This window comes from Kogia breviceps, chromosome 11, assembly GCF_026419965.1.
Source record: "Kogia breviceps isolate mKogBre1 chromosome 11, mKogBre1 haplotype 1, whole genome shotgun sequence".
In the NCBI taxonomy this organism is placed as follows: Eukaryota; Metazoa; Chordata; class Mammalia; order Artiodactyla; family Physeteridae; genus Kogia; species Kogia breviceps.
The window spans coordinates 14,837,486-14,864,469 of NC_081320.1; the positions used below are offsets into that span (position 1 = coordinate 14,837,486).

At 36.4% G+C, this 26,984-nt stretch overlaps 1 protein-coding gene and 1 long non-coding RNA gene across 2 annotated transcripts in view; one reads left to right on the forward strand and one right to left on the reverse strand.

Annotated features, from left to right (window-relative positions):
- The window catches only part of LOC136792130 (uncharacterized), a 38,315-nt gene extending 11,831 nt beyond the window's left edge, over positions 1-26,484 (forward strand). The window contains exons 2-3 of the long non-coding RNA XR_010835387.1: positions 25,957-26,010; positions 26,412-26,484. This is a non-coding gene — a long non-coding RNA (uncharacterized lncRNA). The remainder of the gene's footprint in view (positions 1-25,956; positions 26,011-26,411) is intronic.
- The window catches only part of DNAH6 (dynein axonemal heavy chain 6), a 297,300-nt gene that overhangs the window by 44,188 nt on the left and 226,128 nt on the right, over positions 1-26,984 (reverse strand). The window contains exons 61-64 of the mRNA XM_059078614.2: positions 25,961-26,194; positions 22,070-22,205; positions 12,834-13,003; positions 2,104-2,294 (exon numbers count right to left, since the gene is read on the reverse strand). Coding sequence (XP_058934597.1) covers positions 2,104-2,294; positions 12,834-13,003; positions 22,070-22,205; positions 25,961-26,194 — 731 coding nt within the window. The remainder of the gene's footprint in view (positions 1-2,103; positions 2,295-12,833; positions 13,004-22,069; positions 22,206-25,960; positions 26,195-26,984) is intronic.

Below are 26,984 nucleotides of genomic sequence, written 5' to 3' on the forward strand. Positions count from 1 at the left end.
ACTTCCCTATTTTTCTTTATACTGTTATTGAAAAAATATGACTTCCTAAACAACGTATAATATATATGTTTAAAAATTTTATACATTATATCAAACTTCTCCAATATTCTATAGTTTTTGTGCAACTTAAATATTTTGCTCAATATTAGTTTGTGTGACCCATCCATATTGATATATGTACTCATAGTTTATTCATTTTCATGGCTATAGTGTATTGTATTTAATTTTATGAATAAAACACAATTTATATAATCATTTTTCTAGGTGGACAGTTTGGTTGTTTTCAGTGCTTTAAAAATTTTTTTTTTGGTATTATAAACGTTTCTCCAAATGTTCTTGAACATGGTTTCTTGCACGCATGTGACTGATTTTGTTGGAACATGCAAATTCAGTAGTGAATTGTTGGGATATGGGAAATGCTATCTTCAACTTTAATATACTGCTAATAATTCTTCAAAATGATTTTAACCAATTTTTTACTCCCTTTTGCAATATGAATGTTTCTACAGCTCCCTATCTTTGCCAACATTTTGCTAATTCGATGAGTAGGAAATGACATCTTCTAATGGTTTGAATTTGTTGTTTCCTAATTACTAGTGAGGTTGGACATCTTTTCATATGCTTATCAGGATTTAGATTTCCTTTCTGAGAATTTCCCTTTCACGTTTTTTGTCTTTATTCCTATCGAACTGTTTTCTTTTTCTTATTAATTCACAGCAGCTCTTAAAAGTTCTGTATACTAATTCTTTGGCAGTACTTCAGAACGAAAGGCAAATGTGTAGGACCATTTGATGGTCAATTTTATGTGTCAACTTAACTGGGTCACATGGCGCCCAGACATTAGGTCAAACATTATTCTGAATGAGTCTGTGGGGGTGTTTCTGGGTGAGACTGATATTTGAATCAGTAAACTGAGTAAAGCAGATTGCCCTCCTTAATGTGGATGGGCCCCCATCCAATCAATTGAAGACCTGAATAGAGCAAAAAGGCTGAGTAAGAGGGAAATCCTCTTGCCTGACTGTTTGAGCTGGGTCATTGCTTTTTTTCTGGCCTTTGGATTCAGATAAAAACACTGGCTTTTCTTGGGTCTTGAGCCTACTAGCTTTCAGACTGGGACTTGTATCATTATTACTCCTGGCTTTCAAGCCTTTGGACTTGGACTAGAACTACACATCATCTGTCCTGGGTTTCTATCTTGCTGACTGTAGATTTTGGGCCTTATCAGTCTCCATAATCATGTAAACAAGTTTCTTATTTTACATACATAATATATATACACATATATAGGATAAAATATAGATAGGGTATTATATACAGATTATATTTTTATATATCCCATTGGTTCTGTTTCTCTGGAGAAGTCTGACTAATACAGATTATGAACTTCACAGAACAGATGGGATCCATCATCTTACAATCGTCAGTCTAGGGACCAGGCCAGACCAGCCACTCCATGCAAGGGCCTGTCAGAGCTGGAGATTACTTCCTAGATATGAGACCCCTACTCTCCTCTGACACTCTGTGGTCTTGTGCACTTTCCCACCCAGCAGGACACCATCTTGGGGAGGAGTGGGGGAAGAAGGAGTCAGGAAGACTGAACTTTCATGAGAAAGAAGCCAAATCAGCTTACCCTGGAGACATTTAAACCAGAAGAAAATATAATATTGTAAATTCACAAGTTTAAACTTTCCCCTCCCTCTCTTAACCAGCAGAGTAGAAGCTCAGGAGAAAGATGAGATTAATAATACAACATAAAGAGCTATGGAATTTTTTGCACATTTGAGCATGAGGAATAAACTACAATCCTTTTACAGTTACATTAAAATAATGTCTTAAATAACAAATGTTTTAATCACTATTGCATTAGATTATTATACTTCAACATTTTAAACAATCTCCCCTTTGCTCAAATGAAGTTTACATCTGCTCTTATGATATTTAACACCATTTAACAACATGCATAGCTAAGTATTAAAGTGTCTTAATTTATTTAGTAAGGAATACCTGAATTAGGAATTCACACTCCACAAAGGGAAGAAAAAAGGCAAATTTTAACAAGGAGATTTTCATATGAATTTTAAAAACTGCACAATATGACCTTACCGTTCTGAATACCCGCAGTCCCGGGCAAACCTCTGAAATGCACCCATGGGATCTGAGCCTGTGCTTAAGATAAATACCAGGGGAGTTTTGTATGACATGTCTTGATACAGAGAGGGCAGGTCCACAGGTGGTGTCTCTACAAAGGATTTCCCAAGATTTTCGATTACAAAGTCTGTAAGAGCAAAAACCACCTGAAAATTGAAAGGAAAAACATTACAAAAATACTGGATGAGGTTCCAGTTCAACAATGTATCAGAAGTTCTAGTCAGAGCCATTAGGCAGGATAAAGAAATAAGGCATCCAGATCAGAAAGGAAGAAGTAAAAATGTCACTATTTGCAGATGATAAGATCTTATACAGTTGACCTTTGAACAACATGAGTTTGAACTGCACAGGTTCACTTATACGGTGGATTTTTTCCAATAAAAATGTACTATAGTACTACACAATCCATGGTTGGTTGAATCCTCAGATGAGCAACCACAGATACAGAGGGCTGATTGTAAAGTTATATGTAGATTTTCTATTGTGCAGAGGGCCAGTGCCCCTAACCTCTGCATTGTTCAAGGGTCATCTGTGTATAGAAAATCTTAAAGACTTCACCAAAAAACTGTTAGACCTAATAAATGAATTAAGTAAAGTTGCAGGATACAAAATCAACATACAAAATCAGTTGTGTTTATACACACTACAGTGAAATATCTGAAAGAGAAATAAAACTATCTTAAGTCAGAAAGAAAATAACAAATGTTGTATATTAATGCGTATATGTGGAATCTAGAAAAATGGTATAGATGATCTTATTTGCAAAACAGAAATAGAGACACAGATGTAGAGAACAAACGTATGGACATGAAGGGGGGAAAGGGGGCAGGTGGGATGAATTGGGAGATTGGGATTGACATATATACACTATTGATACTATATATAAAATATATAACTAATGAGAACCTACTGTATAGCTCAGGGAACTCTATTCAGTGCACTGTGGTGACCTAAATGGGAAGGAAATCCAAAAAAGAGGGGATATATGTATACATATAACTGATTCACTTTGCTGTACAGTAGAAACTAACACAACATTGTAAAGCAACTATACTCCAATAAAAATTAATTATTAAAAAAAACCTAACTGCCAATAGCATCAAAAACAATAAAATACTTAGGAATACATTTAACCAAGGAAATGAAAGATTTGTACACTGACAAGATATTGATAAAAGAAATTGAAGAAGACATAAACAAATGGAAAGATATCCTGTGTTTGTGGATTGTAAGAATTAATATTGTTAAAATGTCCATACTACCCAAAGCCATCTATAGATTCAATGCAATCCCTATCAAAATTCCATTGGCATTTTTCACAGAAATAGAAAAAAATTCCTAAATTTATATGGAACCACAAATGACCTGAAATTGCCAAAGCAATTCTGAGAAAGATCAAAGCTGGATGCAGGACACTTCCTGAGTTCAAATTATATTCCAAAGGTGTAGTAATCAAAAAAGTATGGTACCGACAAGAAAACAGACACATAGATGAATGGAACACAACTGAGAGCCCAGAAATAATCCCACACATATATGGTCTACTAATATTTGACAAGGAAGCCAAGAATAATCAGTGGGGAAAGAATAGTCTCTTCAATAAATGGTGTTGGATAAACTGGACATTCACATGCTGAAGAATGAAATTGGACCGCTATCTTACACCACTCATAAAAATCAACTCAAAATGAATTAAATATTTAAGTATAAGGCCCAAATCCATAAAACTTCTAGAAGAAAACAGAGAGGAAAAGTTCCTTGACATAGTTTTAACAACGAGTTTTTGGATATGACACCAAAAGCACAAGCAACGAAAACAAAAACAAGTGGGACTACATTGAACTAAAAAGCTCCTGCACAGCAAAAGAAGTAACCAAGGCAACCTATGGAATGGGAGAAGGTATCTTAAAACCATACATCTGATAAGGTGTTAAAATCCAAAATATGTAAGAAACTCATGCAACTCAATAGCAAAACCAAACAATCTGGTTAAAAAATGGGCAAAGGACCTAAATAGGCATTTTTCTAAAGGAGATATACAAATGGCCAACAGGTACATAAAAAGGTGCTCAACATCACTAATTATCAGGGAAATGCAAATCAAAACCACAATGATATATCACCTCACACCTGTTAGAATCGCTGTTAACAAAAAAGACAAGAGATAAGTAGTGTTGGTGGAAAAAAGGGAACCCTTTTGCATTGTTGGCAGGAATGTAAATTGGTGTAGCCACTATGGAAAACAGAATTGAGGTCCCTTAACAAATTAAAAATATAGCTACCAGATGATCCAGTAATCCCACTTCTGGGTATTTATTTGAATGAAATGAAGTCACTACCTTGAAGAGATATCTGCACCCCCATATCATTGCAGCCTTATTCACAATAGCCAAGACATGAAAATAATCTAAATATGCATCCACAGATTAATGGGTAAAGACATTTGGTAAATATATACAATGGAATATCTTGTCATTTGTGATAGCATAGATGGACCTCGAGGACATTATGTTAAGTGAAATAAATTAGACAGAGAAAGATAAACACTGTATGGTATCACTTACATGTGGAATCTAACAGAGCTGAACTCATAGAAACAGAGAGTAGAATGCTGGTTGCCAGGGTATTGGGAGGAGGAAGAAATGGGGAGATGTTTCAAAGGGTACAAACTTCCACTTATAAGATGAATAACTAGTAGGGTTCGAATGTATAGCATGGTGACTCTAGTTAACAATATTATATATTTAAAAGTTAAGAGATTAGATCTGAAATGTTCTCACCACACACACACACACACACACACACACACACACACACGGTAATTATGTGAGGTGATGGATGTGTTAATTAACCATATTGTGGTAATCATTTTACAATATATGTATGTATCAAATCATCATGTTGTACACCTCTTAAACAATGTTATTTGTTAGTTATATCTCAGTAAATCTGGAGAACAATAATATAGCTCAGGCAATGTAAATTAAAAAACATGTCTCTTTAGGTAACAATTCTATCATTCTAATATATTTTTATAAAAAGAAAATTATAAAGTAACATTTCCCCCCTCCAAAAATAAATTTAATAAAATAATGTAACACTCTTGAGAGACACTCAACCTAACAGGAAGAGAGGGGAAATTCCTCAACCTGTTAAGAGGTATCAATGAAAACCCCACAGCTAACAACATACTTAATGGTGAAAACTGAATGCTTTTCCTCCTAAGATAGGTACAAGGCAAGTACATCCACTGCCATTACTTCTCTTCAATATTGTCCTGGATGTTCTAACTAGGGCAATTAGTTAAGAAAATAAAATAAAAGATATCTAGATTGGGCAGGAAGAAGTAAAACCATCTCTATTTGCAGATGACAAGATCTCGTATATAGAAAATGCTATGAAACACAGTAAAAGTCTGTTAGAATAAACAAGTTCAGCAGGTTTGCAATATACAAAAATATACAGCAATCAACTGTATTTCTCTACAGTAGCAGTGAGAAAACAACAATGAAATTAAGAATGCAATTCCACTTACAATAGCAACAGAAAGAACAAAATACTTAGAAGTAAATTCAACAAGAGAAATGTAAAACTTGGTCCCTGAGAACTACAAAACATTGTTGGAATAAATTAAATAAGATCCAAATAAATGGAAAAACACCCCATACACATGGATTGGAAGACTTAATTAGTTAAGATGCCAATACTCCCTAAATTGATCTACAGAGTCCAATCAAAATTCTGGCTGGTTTCTTTTCAGAAATTTCCAAGCTGGTCCTAAATTCATATGGAAATTCAAGGGACCCAGAATAGCCAAAATTATCTTGAAAAAGAAGAGCAAAGTTGGAAGACTCACACTTCCCAATTTTAAAACTTGCCACAAAGCTACAATAATCAACACAGTGCAGTAGTGGCATAAGGGTAGACATATAGATCAATGGACTAGAACTGATATATTAGAAATAAACTCTCACAATTATGGCCAACTGATTTTTGGCAAGGGTGTCAAGATCATTCAATGGAGAAAGAAGAGTCTTTTAACAAATGATGCTGGGACAACTGGATATTCACATGCAAAAGAATCAAGTTGGCTCCTTACCTAACACTATATAAAAATTAAATCAAAATGGATCAAAGATCTTGATGTAAGAGATAAAGTCTTATAACTCTTAAAAGAAAACATAGGAGTAAATCTTCATGACATTGAATTAGGCAATGGCTTTTTAGATGTGGCATCAAAAGCATGAGTGACAAAAGAAAAACAAATTGGAAATCATCAAAATAAAAATTAAAAATATTTTGTGTTTCAAAGGACACCATAAAGAAAGTGAAAAGACAACCACAGAGTGGGAGAGCTTTTTTCTTTCAAATCATGTATCTGTTAAGGAAATTTTATTTAGAATATATAAAGAACTCTTTCAACTCCATAAGAAAAAGACAAATAGTTTTAAAAAATGGCAAAGGATATGAATAGACAGTTCTACAAATAGCCAATAAACACAAGAAAATATGCTATCATTAGACACAAGGACACCACAAGAAAATTACAGACCAATATCCTTGATGAACAAAGATGCCAAATCCTCAACAAAATATTAGTGAACCAAGTTCAAAAATACATTAAAAGGATCATACACATAATCAAGTGGGACTTATTCCAGGGATGCAAGGATGGTTCAATATTCACAAATCAGTCACTGTGATACACCACATTAACAAAATGAAGGATAAAAAACATATAGGCACCTCAATAGGTGCAGAAAAAGGCACTTCCCTGGTGGTCTAGTGGTTGCAAGTCTGCCTTCCAATGCAGGGGATGCAAGTTCTATCCCTGGTCAGGGAACTAAGATCCCACATGCTGTGGGGCAACTAAGCCCATGCACCACAACTACTGAGCCCAGGCACCACAACTACTGATCCTGAAAGCCACATCTAGAGAGCCCATGTGTCGTAATTACAGAGCCCACGTGCTCTGGAGCCTGTGCACGACAACTAGAGAGAAGCCCGTGTGCCACCATGAAGAGCCCGTGCACTGTGACAAAAAATCCTGTGTGCCGCAAGTAAGACCTGATGCAGCCATAAATAAATAATAAATATTAAAAAATAGATGCAGAAAAAGCATTTGACAAAATTCAATACATATTTGTGATAAAAACTTCAAACGAAGTAGGAACATACCTCAACATAATAAAGGCCATATGTGACAAGCCCACAGATAACATCATACTCAACAGTGAAAAGGTAAAAGCCTTTCCTTTAAGAACAGGAACAAGGCAATGTTTATTCAACATAGTATTGGAAGTCCTGGCCAGAGCAATTAAGTAAGAAAAAAAAGACATCCAAATTGGAAAGGAGGAAATAAAACTGTCACTGTCTGCAGATGACATACTGTCATATATGGAAAACACTAAAGACTCTATCAAGAAACTGTTACAACTAATAAATGAATTCAGTAATATTGCAGGATACAAAATCAAGACACAAAAATCTGTTGTGTTTTTACATAGAAAAAAGAAAGCAATCCCATTTACAATTACATCAAAAAGAATAAAATACCTAGGAATACATTTAACCAAGAGATGGAATACCTGTATATTGAAAACTACAAGACATTAATGACAAAAATTGAAGAAGACACAAATAAGTGGAAAGATATTCTGTGTTCATGGTTGGGAGAATCAATATTGTTAAAATGTCCACAATACCCAAGGCAATTTGCAGATTCAGTGCAGTCTCTATCAAAATTCCAATGACATTTTTCACAGAAGTAGAATACATAATCCTAAAGTTTGTACAGAACTGCAAAAAAACCTCTAATAGCCAAAGCAATCTTGAGAAAGAATAACAGAGCTGGAGGCATCACACTCCCTGATTTCAAACTATGTTACAAAGCCCTAGTAATTAAAGCAGTATGATATTGGCATAAACACAGACACACAGATCAATAGAACAGAACAAAGAGCCCAGAAATAAACCCAGGCATACATGGTAAGTTAAATTACATCAAAGGGGTCAATAATATAAAATGGGGAAAGGACAGTTTCTTCAATTAATGGTGTTGGGAAAACTAGACAGTCACATGCAAAAGAATGAAACTCAGCCACTATGTTACACTATACACAAATATTTACTCAAAATGGAATAAAGACTCAAACATAAGACTTGAAGCCATAAAAGTCCTAGAAGAAAACATATGCAGTAAGCTCCTTGACACAGGTCTTGGTAATGATTTTTTGAATCTGACACCAAAAGCAAAAGAAACAAAAGTCAAAATAAATAAATGTGGCTACATCATACTAAAAAGCTTATGCACTGCAAAAGAAACTGTCAACAAAATGAAAAGGCAACCTATTGAATAGTAGAAAATATTTGCAAATCTTAGATAAGGGGCTAATACACAAAATATACAAATAACTCATGCAACTCAATAGCAAAAAGCACCCAAACAATCCAATTAAAAAATAGGCAGAAGATTTGAATAGGCATTTTTCCAAAAAAGACATACAGATGGCCAACAGGTACATGAAAAATGACTATTATCAAAAAGACAAGAAATAAGTGTTGGTGAGGATGTTGAGAAAAGGGAACCCTTGGGCACTGTTGGTGGGAATGTAAATTGGTGCAGCCACTATGGAAAACAGTGTCTATGTGTGCAAAAAATTAAAAATAGCACTACTGTATGATCCAGCACTCACAATTCTGTATCTTTATCCTAAGAAAATGGAAACACTAACTTGAAAAGATATATGCACCCCATGTTAACTACAGCACTATTTACAATAGCTAGGTCATGGAAACAACCTGTGTCTATCAATGGATAAATGAATAAAGAAAATGTGGTATATATATGTACACACACAATAGAATATTATTCAGCCATGAAAAAGAATGAAATCTTGCCATTTGAAACAACATGAATGGCCCTTGAGGGCATTATACTAAGTGAAATAAGTCAGACAGAGAAAAATAAATATATTACCTTTCTTATATGTGTAGTCTTAAGAACAGCAACAACAACAACAAACTCCTAGATACAGAGAACAGATTGGTGGTTGCCAGAGAGGGGAAAATGGGTGCAGAGGATGAAAAGGTTAAAAATAAATAAATAATGTGTGTGTGTGTGAGAGAGAGAGAGAGAAAGAGAGAGAATGAACATTTCCTAAGATCGTAATTCTTAACCTAGAATTACAAAATCCTATGTGGGAGAGCATTCATGCATTTTCTAAGAAGGCCTGCAACTTTCATCGTATTCTTCAAAGGATCCAAGTGACAAAAAAGAATCCCTGCCCTCAGGCTGACCTGCAGCCTGTGACTGGGAAGGGTGGGCAAGTATCCCTTGTGAAGCCCCTTTGCTTCTCCTATCAAAGCCTTGGTGGTGCCCAAGGGGAGTGACTTCGCCCACTTCCGGTTCAGGGCTCGATACCACTTCCCACTTTATTTATTTCATATTTGCTCCCATTAGCAGCAGCTCTGACCACAGCCTGAAGGCCTGTCTCTGAGCTCTTCTGGGCCCTTCTCCTCTGGGACCCTCTTCTCCCAGTAGGCCTTCCCTCCAGTCCCTACTAGGCTTCCCCAGCCAGGGCACTGCTCCACGTCTAGCTGCTGCTCACCCCTTACCTCCCCACCAAATTGGATGTTGGTATGACACAGGAAATGATTTATATGAGAAGTTGAGAATATCACCCCATTCAAAGAGGACCTCCTTGGTTCCCACCCCAAACTAGCTTTCACTCTATTACTTTTACTGAAACTTCTCATTCATGTCCTTCCAAGAACTTTTTGCAAGTGGAAAATATTTTATTCTTTTTTTCCCCCTCTCTCCCACTAGAATGTGAGCCCATGGGAGTATGGACTTTGAATTTTTTCTTTTTCACAATTGTAGCCTCAGTGCCTAGAATACAATAATTACTCACCAAGGTATTTGTTAAATGTTCTATGAACAGAAGCTGAGGGAAAGTTACCAGTCTTCAAATATTGGAAGGTGACTCTCAGGTCTTTCCCAAGTATGGTCTTCTCTGGACCACAGAAAAGGGAATGCTGGCTGGGAGACAAGGCCTCGCAGCAGGTGGGATCTTGCATGGACATAGCCGACCAGCATCTCTTCTCTAGGAAATCTTCCAGTAGTCATATTTCTACTGTATGATGCAATTTTCCTATCCATAGCTGACTGGACCAGGGGTAAAACTTAAGTCAAGCTGGACCAATCAGAATCTCTCTCTTAAGAATTTGAAACTAGAGGAACAGTTTATAGTTGAGAGCTGAGTGCTGAAAATTGCAATACTACAGAGCTATTCATTGAACTGGCAGTTCATTGAACTGCCCAGGTTATTACTCTTCCTGAAGCGTGATTAATTGGCTTTTCCTTGAATTTAATGAGCTACCCCCCAGTATCTTTTAATTTTAATAAATCCTTTTTTTCTTAAACTTATTAAGTTTACTCTCTATGGCTGTAACCTAAAGAACCTTAGCTCATACATAGAGACACAGAACCTGAAACAACAACAATTTCCTATAGTCTAGAATTTTCTAGCCCATGTCTTAATCTTTAAAACTCCTTCTTCTTTGGGCCACCTGCCACTTAGTCATCCTTCATTATTGTCAGCCTCCAACCTGGTAGCTACTGTCCCATATTCACTGAAGACTTTCCATCTGCTCATAGCTTTCCTCTCATTCATGTCTGTTCCAGTGATTTATCAACTGTGTCTCACCATCTGGGGTGACACAACCCAGGTTCAGGGTCCATAAGGCCATCCCACATCCTAACCTCACAGTTCCTTGACGTCTAACTCTAATGCACATCATCTCATCACTTCCTCAGTCACCCACACCCATGGCCACCCTCAGGACATTGTCATCATTTAGAACTGCTCATCAGAAATTTTAAGTTCAACTTTGATCACAACCTCTCCAAACCTTCTAGCTGTGCTACTTCTCTAGTCCAACTACATTTGCTTCCAAAGAAACTTTCAAGGTTTTTCTCTTCTCCCAGTCTATAAGCTCTTTCTTAGATCTCTCCCCGTTTATAGAACTACTTTTACCAACAGTCTCAATGGCTTTTTATCCTCTATTCATCTATTGTAATTATTGGTAGCCCAGGTCGACCCCATAGCCTTTCAGTGTTCCTACAGAGATGGCGGAAAATCCTACAGCATAGGCTCAGTATTTCCCAACTATGCTTTGGCTTTCTCCAGTGAATTTTCTTTCTCTCATTTCTCATAGGAACACCTTCTGTTCATTCATTCTGTTGATAACTTGCTGTAGTGAAACTCTGTACTTCTTTGGTTTCCATGTCACTTCTTTCTCCTGGTGTTCTTCTTGCCCCTCTGCCTCTTCCTTCTCATGGGTTCTTCATCCCTTCTCTCTGTCCTTTCAAAGTTGGTGTTCCTCAGGGTTTCATCCTTTGCCCACTTTTCCTCTTATTCTATTATTCCTCTACCATTTTAACAACTCCTGTGGTTTTACTTTCCAACTCAATGCTGATGATTCCCCAATCTCTATTTCTAAGCCATATTTCTCTCTAGAGTTTTATATCCAGATATTAATTGGTCTCCAGACTACTATACACTCTGATACTGGTGGACACTGCAGACTCAGTGACATCTTTCTCTGACATGCTTTTCCTTTCACATTTGCTTAGTTGTTGATACAACTATCCCCTTTGGCACCCACGCAGAAACTAGGAGCAACACGGTTGCCCCATCTCCACATCACCCTCCATCTCTTTAATCTACTACCTCTATCCTAATTCAGGCTGCCATAATTTAAAAAAATATTTTAATTGGAGTATAGTTGATTTACAATGCTGTGTTAGTTTCAGGTGTACAGCAAAGTGAATCAGTTATATATATACATATACCTATCTATACATATATATCCATTATTTTTCAGATTCTTTTTTCATATAGGTTATTATGGAATATTGAGTAGAGTTCCCTGTGCTATACAGCAGGTCCTTGCTAGTTATATATTTTATATTTAGTAGTGTGTATATGTTAATCCCAATCTCCTAATTTATCACTTACCCCCAAGTTTCTTCTTTGGTAACCATAAGTTTGATTTCGAGATCTGTGAGTTTTTCTGTTTTGTAAATAAGTTCATTTGTATCATTTTTAAAATTAGATTCCACATATAAGCAATATCATATGATATTTGTCTTTGTCTGACTTCACTTAGTATGATAATCTCTAGGTCTATCCATCTTGCTGCAAATGGCATTATTTTGTTCTTTTTTTGTGCAGACTGCTATAATTTCTTACATAAACTACATCAACCGTACCGTCTTCAAACTGGTCTTGGTAACTATGGTGTTTTTCTCTTCAAATGCCTTCTTCCCATTGCTGCCAAGATCTGAAAGGCCCATCAATCCCCTGCTAATGCTGTCCAGCAGATCCCTGCCCTCCCTAGCAGAGAGCACAAGTTCCCCATGGCACACACCAGGGAAGGACCACCAGGTTCCTGGCTGGATCTCCAGCCTTTTCTTTCATCATTTTCTGTATAAAACATTGTGTTCTATTAATAACACAAAGTCTCTAGCTCTTATTAATAACACAGAGTCACAAAGCACCTTCCAAACTTGGCCATTGCTACTCTCTAAACAAATCTAATTCAGTCCATGAATCATAACTGGCTGATGAGCTTTAGTAGAAGTAATTATAACACAGTTCTTTAATGAAAAAATATCCTACCTTTTCTTCTTTACAGCATTTAATAAGAATTAGCTTATGGAAAGAACTTAATTCTGGACACCAAAAATTATGGCTTGTGGGCACCCTTTCTGTTGTCATGAGTTGATCATCCTCCTTTATTTTAGAATAGGCTTCCTGTTCAGGTGGGTTAAGATAAGTCTCAAAAGATCCTGGAAACACAATTAAAAAATATGCTTTAATTAAAGTTGCTTTGACTTTGATATTAAATAAATATATTTGGTAATTAAAAAATCTCTACATTTACCATTAGCTTTTTACATTACTGCAAGTGTAAATATATTTAATCTCCCCCTACCCAACCTAATTAAAAAATAGTGAATTAAAAATTGGATCAGAAAACGAATTGAAACCACTTAACAAAATGCAAAGCTAAAACAAATGACAGAGAAGTTAGAAATAAAATGATGCATAGAGATATATCAATCAAATGTGATGTGACAAAGTGAGAGAGTGGCATGGACATATATACAGTACCAAACGTAAAATAGATATCTAGTGGGAAGCAGCTGCATAGCATAGGGAGATCAGCTAGGTTGTTTGTGACCACCTAGAGGGGTGAGAAAGGGAGGGTGGGAGGGAGGGAGATGCAAGAGGGAAGAGATGTGGGAACATATGTATATGTATAACTGATTCACTTTGTTATAAAGCAGAAACTAACACACCATTGTAAAGCAATTATACTCTAATAAAGATGTTAAAAATAAATCAAATGTGAGCAAAAACAAACACCTGATGTGATAAGAGTAACATTGGATATATTAGAATTCAAGGCAAATATAATTAAATGGGATGACATAGTTCAAGTTATATTAATTAAAATACAAACCCAATAATAAAAACTCAATAAAATAAGCCTATATGTGTCAGACAATAGCATAAAAATACATCAAACCATCACTGCTGGAGGCAGAAGAAAAAGCAGAAAAACGTATTAGTGATAGGAAATAACACAACTATCAGTCTGTGACAGATAAAGCAAGTTAAAAATTCTGGTATAAATAATATTTACCATATAAATAATATATGAATAAATTGACATCAGTACAACTTTATGCCCTAATAAACAGAACACATTGCCCTCAACCCCCCTGGAATATTTATAAGAAATGGGCTTGCATCTCACATGAGGCTTTAGGATCCTAGTTAGCCCTTACTCTAGTTATAACATGTAGTAAGAATTAGCATTGAAATTCCTGCAGATGGAGAGGGCAGACAGAAGAAGCAAGAAGAACTACAATTCTGGAGCCTGTGGAACGAAAACCACATTCACAGAAAGACAGACAAAATGAAAAGGCAGAGGACTGTGTACCAGATGAAGGAACAAGATAAAACCCCAGAAAAACAACTAAATGAAGTGGAGATAGGCAACCTTCTAGAAAAAGAATTCAGAATAATGATAGTAAAAATGATCCAGGACCTCAGAAAAAGAATGGAGGGAAAGATAGAGAAGATGAAAGAAATGTTTAACAAAGACCTAGAAGAATTAAAGAACAAACACCTAGAAGAATTAAAGAACAAATAAACTGAGATGAACAATACAATAACTGAAATGAAAAATACACTAGAAGGAATCAATAGCAGAATGACTGAGGCAGAAGAACAGATAAGTGACCTGGAAGACAGAAAGGTGGAATTCACTGCTGTAGAACCGAATAAAGAAAAAAGAATGAGAAGAAATGAAGACAGCCTAAGAGACCTCTGGGACAACATTAAACACATGAACATTTGCATTATAGGGATCCCAGAAGGAGAAGAGAGAGAGAAAGGACCCGAGAAAATATTTGAGGAGATTATAGTCAAAAAATTTCCTAACATGGGAAAGGAAATAGTCACCAAAGTTCAGGAAGCTCAGAGAGTCCCAGGCAGGATAAACCCAAGGAGAAACATGCTGAGACACATAGTAATCAAATTGATAAAGATTAAAGACAAAGAAAAATTATTGAAAGCCACAAGGGAAAAATGACAAATAACATACAAGGGAACTCCCATAAGGTTAACAGCTGATTTCTCAGCAGAAACTCTACAAGCCAGAAGGGAGTGGCATGATATATTTAAAGTGATGAAAGGGAAGAACATACAACCAAGATTACTCTCCCCAACAAGGATCTCATTCACATTCACCAGAGAAATCAAAATCTTTACAGACAAGCAAAACCTAAGAGAATTCAGCACCACCAAACCAGCTCCACAACAAATGCCAAATGAACTTCTTTAAGTGGGAAACACAAGAGAAGAAAAGGACCTACAAAACCAAACAAACCAAAAACAATTAAGAAAATGGTAATAGGAACATACATATTGATAATTACCTTAAATGTGAATGGATTAAATGCTCCAACCAAAAGACACAGGCTCACTGAATGGATACAACAACGAGACCCATATATATGCTGTCTACAAGAGACCCACTTCAGACCTAGGGACACATACAGACTGAAAGCGAGGGAGTGGAAAAAGATATTCCATGCAAATGGAAGTCAAAAGAAAGTTGGAGTAGTAATTCTCATATCAGAAAAAGTAGACTTTAAAATAAAGAATGTTACAAGAGACAAGGAAGGACAGTACATAATGATCAAGGGATCAATCCAAGAAGATATAACAATTATACATATATATGCACCCAACATAGGAGCACCTCAATACAGAAGGCAAATGCTAACAGCTATAAAAGAGGAAATCAGGGCTTCCCTGGTGGCGCAGTGGTTGAGAATCCGCCTGCGGATGCAGGGGACACGGGTTCATGCCCCGGTCCGGGAAGATCCCACATGCTGTGGAGCGGCTGGGCCCGTGAGCCATGGCCGCGGAGCCTGCGCTCCACAAAGGGAGAGGCCACAGCAGTGAGAGGCCCACGTACCACCAAAAAAAAAAAAAAAAAAAAAAGAGGAAATCAACAGTAACACAATAATAGTGGGGGACTTTAACACCTCATTTACACCAATGGACAGATCATCCAGACAGAAGATTAATAAGGAAACATAAGCCTTAAATGACACATTAGACCAGATTTAATTGATATTTTTAGGACATTCCATCTGAAAACAGCAGATTACACTTTCTTCTCAAATGCATACGGAACATTTTCCAGGATCACATCTTGCATCACAAATCAAGCCTTGGTAAATTTACGAAAACTGAAATCATATCAAGCAACTTTTCCAACCACAACACTATGAGATTAGAAATCAATTACAGGGAAAAAACATTAAAAACACAAACACATGGAGGCTAGACAATATGTTACAAAATAACCAAGAGATCACTGAAGAAATCAAAGAGGAAACAGAAAAGTACCTAGAGACAAATGACAAAGAAAACAACAATCCAAAACCTATGGGATGCAACAAAAGCAGTTCTAAGAGGGAAGTTTATAGGAATACAATCCTACCTCAGGAAACAAGAAAAATCTCAAATAAACAATCTAACCTTACACCCAAAGGAACTAGAGAAAGAAGAACAAACAACAACCAAAGCTAGTAGACGGAAGGAAATCATAAAGATCAGAGCAGAAAAAAATGAAATAGAAATGAGGAAAACAGCAAACATCAATAAAACTAAAAGCTGCTTCTTTGAGACGATAAACAAAATTGATAATCCTTTAGTCAGACTCATGAAGAAAAAAAAGGAGATGGCTCAAATCAATAAAATTAGAAATGAAAAGGAGAAGTTACAACGGACACTGCAGAAATATGAAACATCATAAGAGACTGCTACAACCAACTCTATGCCAATAAAATGGACAATCTGGAAGAAATGGACAAATTCTTAGAAAGGTATAGCCTTCTAAGAATGAACCAGGAAGAAATAGAAAATATGAACAGACCAATCACAAGTAATGAAATTGAAACTGTGATTAAAAATTTTCCAACAAACAAAAATCCAGGACCAGATGACTTCATAGATGAATTCTATCAAACATTTAGAGAAGAGCTAACACCCATCCTTCTCAAACTCTTCCAAACAATTGCAGAGGAAGGAACACTCCCAAACTCATTCTATGAGGCTACAATCACCCTGATAACAAAACCAGACGGAGATACTACAAAAAAAGAAAACTACAGACCAATATAACTGATGAATATAGACGCAAAAATCCTCAAAATACTAGCAAATACAAAATACTAGCAAACAGAATCCAACAACACATTAAAAGGATCATACACCATGATCAAGTGGGATTTATCCCAGGGATGCAAGGATTCTTCAATATATGCAAATCAATCGGTGTGATATACCACATTAACAAATTAAGGAATAAAAACCATACGATCATCTCAATAGATGCAGAAAAAGCTTTTGACAAAATTCAACACCCACTTATGATAAAAACTCTCCAGAAAGTGGGCATAAAGGGAACCTACCTCAACATAATAAAGGCCATATATGACAAACCCAAAGCAACCATAATTCTCAATGGTGAAAAACTGAAAGCATTCCCTCTAAGATCACAAACAAGACAAGGATGCCCACTCTCACCCCTATTATTCAACACAGTTTTGGAAGTTTTAGCCACGGAAATAAGAAAAAGAAACAAAAGGAATACAAATTGGAGAAGAAGTAAAACTGTCACTGTTTGAAGATGACATGATACTATACATAGAGAATCCTGAAGGTGTCACCAGAAAGCTACTAGAGCTAATCAATGAATTTGGTAGAGTTGCAGGATACAAAATTAATGTACAGAAATCTCTTGCATTGCTATACACTAACAATGAAAGATCAGAAAGAGAAATTAAGCAAACAATCCCATTCACCATTGCAACAAAAAGAATAAAATACCTAGGGATAAACCTACCTAAGGAGACAAAAGACCTGTACTCAGAAAACAATAAGACACTGATGCAAGAAATCAAAGATGACATGAACAGATGGAGAGATATAACATGTTCTTGGATTGGAAGAATCAACATTGTGAAAATGACTTTATTACCTAAAGCAATCTACAGATGCAATGCAATGCTTATCAAATTACCAATGGCATTTTTTACAGAACTAGAACAAAAATATCTTAAAATTTGTATGGAGACACAAAAGACTCTGAATAGCCAAAGCTATCTTGAGGGAAAAAAACGGAGCTGGAGGAATCAGACTCCTTGACTTCAGACTATACTACAAAGCTACAGTAATTAAGACAGTATGGTACTGGCACAAAACCAGAAATATAGATCAATGGAACAGGATAGAAAGCTCAGAGATAAACCCATGCACCTACTGTCGACTAATCTATGACAAAGGAGGCAAGGATATACAATGGAGAAAAGACAGCCTCTTCAATAAGTGGTGCTGGGAAAACTGGACAGCCACATGTAAAAGAGTGAAATTAGAATCCTCCCTAATACCATACACAAAAATAAACTCAAAATGGATTAAAGACCTAAATGTAAGCCTGGACACTATAAAACTCTTAGAGGAAAACATAGGAAGAACACTCTTTGACATAAATCACAGCAAGAACTTTTTTGACCCACCTCCTAGAGTAATGGAAATAAAAACAAAAATAAACAAATGGGTACCTAATGAAACTTAAAAGCAAAGGAAACTATAAACAAAATGAAAAGACAACCCTCAGAATGGGAGAAATTATTTGCAAATGAATCAACAAAGGATTAATCTCCAAAATATATAAACAGCTCAGGTAGCTCAATATTAAAAAAAAGACCACCCAATCAAAAAATGGGCAGAAGACCTAAATAGATATCTCTCCAAAGAAGACATACAGATGTCCAAGAGGCACATGAAAAGCTGCTCAACATTACTAATTATTAGAGAAATGTAAATTAAAACTACAATGAGGTATCACCTCACACTGGTTAGAATGGCCATCATCAGAAAATTCTACAAACAACAAATGCTGGAGAGGGTGTGGAGTAAAGCCTCTTGCACTGCTGATGGGAATGTAAATTGATACAGCTACTATGGAGAACAGTATGGAGGTTCTTTAAAAAACTAAGAATTACCATGTGACCCAGCAATCCCACCCTACTCATATATCCAGAGAAAACCATAATTTCAAAAGACACATGCACCCTAATGTTCATTGTAGCGCTATTTACAATAGCCAGGTCATGGAAGCAAGCTAAATACCCACTGACAGATGAATGGATAAAGAAGATGTGGTCCATATATACAACAGAATATTATTCAGCCATAAAAAGGAATGAAATTGGGTCATTTGTAGAGATGTGGATGGACCTAGAGACTGTCATACAGAGTGAAGTAAGTCAGAGAAAAACAAATATTGTATATTAATGCATATATGTGGAATCTAGAAAAATGGTACAGATGAACCAGTTGTCAAGCCAGAAAGAGACACAGATGTAGAGAACAAATGTATGGACACCAAGCGGGGAAAGCGGGGTGGTAGTGGTGGTGGTGGGATGAATTAGGAGGTTGGGATTGACATATATACACTGATATGTATAAAATAGATAAATAACATTGAACATGGGAAAGAAAATAAAGAAATGATTTGGAAAAAAGAAAGACAACCTACTGAATGGGAGAAAAAAAAAATTCCTGCAGGTTCAGGGAGCACATTATGATGTAAGCCCCTCGGCAAACCAGCACAACCATCTAGTGATGAAACAGGCTGCTGCAGTCGAACGTTAGGCAAAATAGTTGGCTTCCATGGCGGGCTAGAAAACCACTTCCTCCAGCTGGTCTACTGGGACTCTCCTCTGAGGGCCTAACAATAACAACCACCGAGCTGGTGACAGTTTGAAATTTAGCGACACTTAAGACCATGGGCCTGGAGCCATGGAGTATGTACCTCTGCAAGACTTCTAATTTCTATATGAAATATACACAATTACATGGTATGAGACCACAGGGCACAGCACACCACAGTGCTTTCTAGTTGAAAGTGGATGCATTATTCTGAGGACCGGATAGTAGAACCTCTTATTCCAAAAGGACTTCTTTTCTCTTCAGGTTCTCATTACTGTATAATCACCAGGGCTTTGACTAACAAGACATGATAATTTAAAATTATAAGTCTCAACTAATAGGACATGAAGCACTTAGAAACCATCAAAGACACAAGATTAAGACAATTAGGAAGCCTTTGAAGGTAAGAGTGGCATTGAAATTAATTATTAAACTTAACCTGCAAAGATCCAATGCTCACTTTTAGAACACAAGCCATCCTATCACATGTACAAACCTTCACGATTCTGCAGGATTTCCAGAGTCAACCTTGAAATTTAACAAATGAGAGCAGGATGGTTGTTTTAAATTACTAAAATTTTAGTCCCAGTTGACAGGAATAACATGGTGCCTTTTGTCCAAACACAAGTTGTTCCCAGAATTACTTAATCTTTCAGCCTCTACCTCTTCCCACTTTCTTTGCTTTTGTGTTTATGAGGATCCATCTAGCCCTTTTTTGCTTCAGATCTGCCCCTAACTGTCCATCACTAGGCTTCTCCTATAAGTATTTTTCTTTTGTGTTCTACTTTTAGCTATCTTGTTTAACTGGTCCACATATAGAAACATAATTTTTATTTGATTTATTTATTGAAGAGTGTTTTAATTTTTCTAGTCTTTATTTAGAAATCAAATGAACATATTAGGATCCCAGAAATTCTGGTCCATGTAGCTTTTAAACCACCACACTTACTGGGTATATTCAGGTAAATAAACATTCATATGAGAAATAGAAGAATAATTACTAAAAATAGCAATAGAACACAGAACTTCAAATCAGTACAGGGGAAATAAAAAAAGAATGTGGACAATTCACTTGAAGGCAAGAAAGAAGAAATAAAAATGAAGCAAAGAAAAAGCCTACCAAGGAAAAAATCCCTACTAAATAAGATGATAAATGTAAATCCAAATAGATCAGGGTTTTTCAGCTCTGCCACAACTGCCATTTGGGGCCAAGTGGTCATTTGTTGTGGAGGGTTGTTCTGAGCATTGTAGGATGTTTAGTCACATCTCTGGTTTCTACCTACTAGATACCTGCAGCACCACCCCAGTCATGGCAACCAATAATATCTTCAGATGTTGCTGAATGTCCCCTGGGGAACAAAATCTTCCACAGTTGAGAGCCACTGAAATAGATCAATAACCATCCTTACAATAATTGGATTAAAACTTCCCTGTTTAAAAAGAGAGACTCTCACATTGCTCAAAACAGCAAAATCCAACTAAAGATACACCAAAAACATGACGATGACACAAAAGACTTGAAAAGGAAGAGTGTAGAAATATATAAAGGGGGAATACTAATGAAGATAATCCTGCCGTAATAATATTAACCTTAGAAAATATATTTTAAGGCAAAAAGCACTATTCAGGGTAAAGAGGATATTATTTAATAAAAAAGGAATAATTTGCTAGAAATATAATAATCCTAAATGCATTTATAATTAACATCATCAGTTCCACAAGATATAATGGGAGAAATTCCATAATTACAAAGAGAAATTGTCAATCATAGTGGTGAACCTTACAGATTTAGTATAAAAGACAGTAAAATAAACACCACAATTAATAGATTTGAACTAAAGATTACATATGGAATCTTGCATCCAAGAAAAGACACACATGGAACATTTTACAAAAACTGAAGTATAAATAAATTACAAAGAATCAATTTCACACAAACCATGAGTATAATTTCTACAATGTAAGTAAATCATAAACAATAAAAGTACCCCCAAATCATAAATGCATTTGAATTAACAAGTATACTTTTAGAATCAAAAGGGCTACATAGTGAAACTTTTGGGGAAAAAGTAATATAGAATGTTATAATTAGAGCAGGAATAACCTCTGGGTAAGAGGGAAAGGGTCCTGTGAAGGAGTATAAGGGGATTCTGTGATGCTGGTACTGGTCTATTTCTTGACTTGGGTGGTGGCTCATAAGTACAGTCGGTTTTTGATAATCAAATTGTTAATTCTGATTTGTGTACTTTTCCATATGTATGTTATCCATCAATAAAAAGTTTAAAAAAAATATGGGATGCAGCTAAAGCAATACCTAGAGGTAAATGCATCTTCTTAAAATGGGTATAATAGTAAACATGAAATATTGAAAATTCATGGGCCAAGCATTCAACTCAAGAAATTGGGAAAACAAGTAATTCACAATTTCTTAATAATGAAGACATTTCCTAGTGAAAAATATTGATATTGCAGAAGAGGTTTAAGGAGACTTTAAAGTTAGGATTCACAAGCTTGTTTACACCCCATAAAGCAAAGCCTTTTTGACGTATTACCTATGCGTATGGAAATAGGATGTAACACTACGTATTGGGTAAGTTCTTTAAAAACTGGAAATAATTCTTCTAAGTCACAGCATGCGAACCACATGGCAGTAAGCAGCCAGGGAAATTCAGGCTTAGGTGGGCGTTCCTATTAGAAGACGGAAAGAAAGTGAATAATAATTCACAAAGACAACCACAGAATATGCTTTCAACTTGTCTAAGTGAAAAATCAAGCTCTAATAGAATGTTAAAAATAACACATTTACCCAGGACAAGTATAAGATATAGTGAGATAGAAATGATGTTGAATCAATTCTATTTGTTGGCCTTTGAGTACAACTGATGAAAATTTCATGTTGACATATGCAGAAAGCAGTTGATCTGGTGAAGGGTTAAAATAAAATCTGTAAAGTCTACTTCTAGCCTGTCCTCCAACATGTCACACCAGTCTCTCCCCACTTCTCAAATATTCTTATATTAATGATTTTTTCGCAGAGAACTAGTTTTTAAATCCAGTTCCCAGATGTTCTCACCTCTAGGAGGTAGGAAAAGCTGAGTAGTATAGCAAAATCAGTAGCAAGACAAGTGAAAATCTCATTCCAGCTGGGTTGAGTGTATATATGTCTAATCATTTCATATATTCCCAGAAATTTCTGGGAAAAGTATTATGCCATCTGGCAATATTCCATGAAGCCCTTGCATGTGGGTAAACAGTTTAAAAAGAGGCAGAAAAACAGCTGTGATTGTAGACTGAAACTAGTTCTTTGAAAATTTCATGAATATTTGCCTGAGGTTTTATACCACATTTTAAAATGGCTTTATTGAGATACAATTCATATACCATGCAATTCACCCATTTAAAGCATACAATCCAATGTATTTTAGTAAATTCACAGTTATGTGTAACCATGACCACAGTTAATTTTAGAATATTTCATCTCAAAAAACCCCATGTATCCTTTAGCAGTTCTCCTCCCATCTGCCCATGCCCTCTAGCCCTAAGAAACTGAAACTAGTTCTTTGAAAATTTAGTACTTTGAAACTAAACTTTGAAAGTTTGGTACTGCTTTCTGTCACTATTCATTTGTCTCTTCTGAATACTTCATATAAATCAAATTTTATAATATGTGGTCTTTTGTGACTGATGTTTTTCACTTAGCTTAATGTTTTCAAGGTTTATTCATGTTGTGGTATGTATCAGTACTTCATCCCTCTTTATGATTGAATGATATTCTGTTGTTATGGATATACCACATTTTGTTTACCGGCTCATCAGTTGATGGACTGGATTGCTTTAACCTTTTTAGCTATTATGAATAGTGCTGCTATGAATATTCATGTCTAAGTTTTTGTGTGAACCTATGTTTTCATTTCTCTTTGATATATACCTAGGAGTGGAACTGCTGGATCATGTTGTAATTCTACATTTAATTGCTTGAGGAGCTGCCAGACTGTTTTCCAAAGCAGCTGCACCATTTTTCATGTTAGCAGTTTATGAGGGTACTGATTTGTCCACATGTTCACCAACACTTGGTATTATCTGTCTTTTGATTCTAGCCATTCTAGTGGGTGTGAATGGCATCTCCTTATCATTTTGATTTGCATTTTCCTGATAAATAATGAGGTCAGACATCATTTCATGTGCTTATGTATATATTTGGAGAAATATCTATTCAGGTCCTTTGGCTATTTCTAAGTTGGGTTGTCTTTATTATGGATTTGTAAGAATTCTTTATCTATTCTAAATACAAATCCTTTAGCATCTTAATGATTTTGAGGTTTATTCATGTTGTAGTATGTATCAGTATATCCTTGTCAAAATCAGTTGACCATAGACACATGGCTTTATTTCTGGACTTTCACATTTGATTCCATTTATCTGTATGTCTATCCTTATGCTAATATCTTGCTGTCTTGATTACTGCTGCTTTGTAGTAAGCTTTGGGATTTAGAACTCTTGTAATTCTGTATGAATTTTAGAATCAGTTTGGCAATTGCTGAAAAGAAACCAGCTAGAATTTTGATAGGGATATCACTGAATCTGTAGGTCAGTGTGCAGAGTATTGCCATCCTAACAATATTAAGTCTCCAATCCATGAACATGGGATGTTTTCCTGTTTATTTAGGTCCTCTGATTTCTTTCAGCCTGTTTTGTAGTTTTCAGACTGTATATTTGAACTTCTTTTGTTAAACTTATTTTTAAGTATTTTATTATTATTGATGCCATTGTAAGTGGAATTGTTAGTTTCACTTTATATTGTTCATTGCAAATGTAAAGAAATCCAAATTAATTTTGTATGTTGACCCTGTACCCTGCAACCTTGCTGAACTTGTTTATTAATTCTAACAGTTTTTTTTGAAGTAAATTCCTTAGTGTTTTCTATGTACAAAATCATGTCATCTGCAAATAGAGATAGTTTTACTTCTTCCTTTCCAATCTGGATGCCTTTCATTTCATTTTCTTGTGTATCTGTCCTGGCAAGAATTTCCACTACAATGTTAGAAAGAAGTGGTGAGAGCAAACATCCTTCTTGTTTCTGATCCTAGGTGGAATGCATCCAGGCTTTCACTATTAAGTATGATGTTAGCTGTGGGTTTTTGTATATGCTCTCTATCTGGTTGAAGAAGTTCTCTTTTATTTCTAGTTTGCTGAGTGTTTTTATGATTATTAGGTATGTGATTCTGGAAAGGTCTTCAACCTCTCTGAGCCTCTGCTTGAAAAAACTGTAAACACAGCTGTTAACAGGAATACTGTGAAGGAAGAAGGGTGACAATGCCGGGAAGGGCTTAGCTGAGTGACTAATAGTCAGTAACAGAATGAGGTGGGTAAGAGGGCAAGCTCTACAGACTTGACTGCAAGGGTTTGAATCCTGGTTCCAAACCCTAATAAGTGTGTGATCATGATGAGTTACTTCATCTCTTTGTGCCTAATTAACTTATCTGCAGACTAGAGATAAAATTAGGAACTCACCCAACAGGAATACTGAAATAAATAAATGATTAGATATACATAAAACACATAGCAAACTCTGTATAAGTATTAACTGTGATTATGAAGTTAAGACAGTGTTAAGTTAAGTTATGAAGTTAAGACAGTGTTAAGCAAGGATTAACAGAATACGTATGTATGCAGGGTGGGTGGGGGCAGGGAAGAAGGACCATCTGGTGTAGTGGTCTTCCTTGGGCTTGTCCTGGGGGTGCAGGGTGCTGAGAGTCAAATGAAAGTACAAAGTCCAATGTCCCAGTGATACTCTGAGGCTCAAATACTGGCAAACAGATGCAGGTGTCAGGTCTGTAGGGGCCAAGGGTAGGGCTCGAGATTGAAGACAGAGCCAAGAGTTTAGAGTTGGACTGGATGGACTTGCAGGCAAGAGTTTGGGGACTGTGCCTCAGTTCTGTGGGCCACCAGGTCTGTGGTACATGGGTGAGTTAGGCCAGTTTGAGGGGCTGGGGCAAGTTAGACAAATATTATGGTATGACAGAAGGCAACAATCAAGTTCTAGTCCTTCCAGTGCTTTATAATGAAAGATGGGTCCAGGCAAGAGAGGGTCATTGTTTCACAAACAGTGTGGCCAGATCTGTGAATTACAACTTTTATTGGATTTTAACTCTTCCCATTTATAAGATGGTCAACTTTTCAAAACATGTTCCCATCTACTAGTTCACTGGTTACTCCCAACATCTCTTTTCTACAGGTGAGGACATTGCTGCACAAAGAGGTCAAATGTTACCAACATTATATAGTGACTAAAGACAGAACTAAGTTATAGACTGTGTCCTTGACCCCTAGTGGGCCACACAGCTGAATGTATAACCTTCAGCCACCAGAGTCACCGTGGAGCATTGGTAGGTGCTTGTGGGCTCTATCTAATAACATTCACTGTCTAATCTTGACACAGATACCTTTTCCAATCCTGCAGAACCTCGGAGAAAGAAATTCCATTCAGCATCAGGTAAGCTTCCTTGCTGACGCATGATCTCAACACAGAGCATAAAGCTGTAGATGAGTTTATGTTGTTCAAAAAGTCCTCTCGAGACATTGACATAAGCCGTTAGGAGAGTCTGTTCTAGTAGAATTTCCATCCGCTTCTGTAGATCATCTGTCCTCACAGAGGTTTCAATTGTTGTATTGAACAACTGTGAAAGAGAACTCTATCAGTGTCTCTGATTTAATTCAATTTCATGGAGGAAAAATTATCCCTGCTCCTCACCCTGACTCCCCCAAATTCAGTGAGTAAATAGCAGCACAGGTGATGAATACTGTACCATGAAAAAGTTCAGAATTCATCCCAAATTGACACATTTATATGCAATATTTATTTTGTGCACTCCTCTTTCTCTCCCCATTTTCCAGAAATGGACCAGTGCGAAATTCTTGACTATTGAAAAGGCGTAATATTGACTTTGGACAGAAAATGGAAAATAAAGGTGAGCTGGCAAAACGAGTTTTTCATATCCTCAACTCACATTTGATAATCACTTTGCATGAGAGGTGTAAGGGCTAGGAAGGTCATGCCCTCTTCTTGGCATTTTCCTAAGATAATTCTTTGAGTGTGGGAAGAGTGTGTAAGAATTTTCTTTGAAATTTAAGAGGAACCAGTTTTAAAGAATACTTCCACCCTGCTTCCCACCTGGAAATTTTGGGAACAGGCCTCCTTCCCAAAAGGTGCCTCACATTACAAGGATATCAGGAAGGCAGCAGAGATGGTGGCATGGAAGGCTCAGGTGAGAGGGACAGAGGCAGCCCTACCCATTTCCTGCCACTTCCAAGTAGCACAAGGGCAGGGGAAGGGGAGATCCAGAAATCCCCAAGGGTCTTGAGCTGTGTGACAAATCTGAGCAGAACCTGAACTCAGGGGCTTGCCTGCAAGTCATGACCAAGGGGATCTTGCAGCAGAGACTGGGGTCCCATGAGGGACGAGAGGAC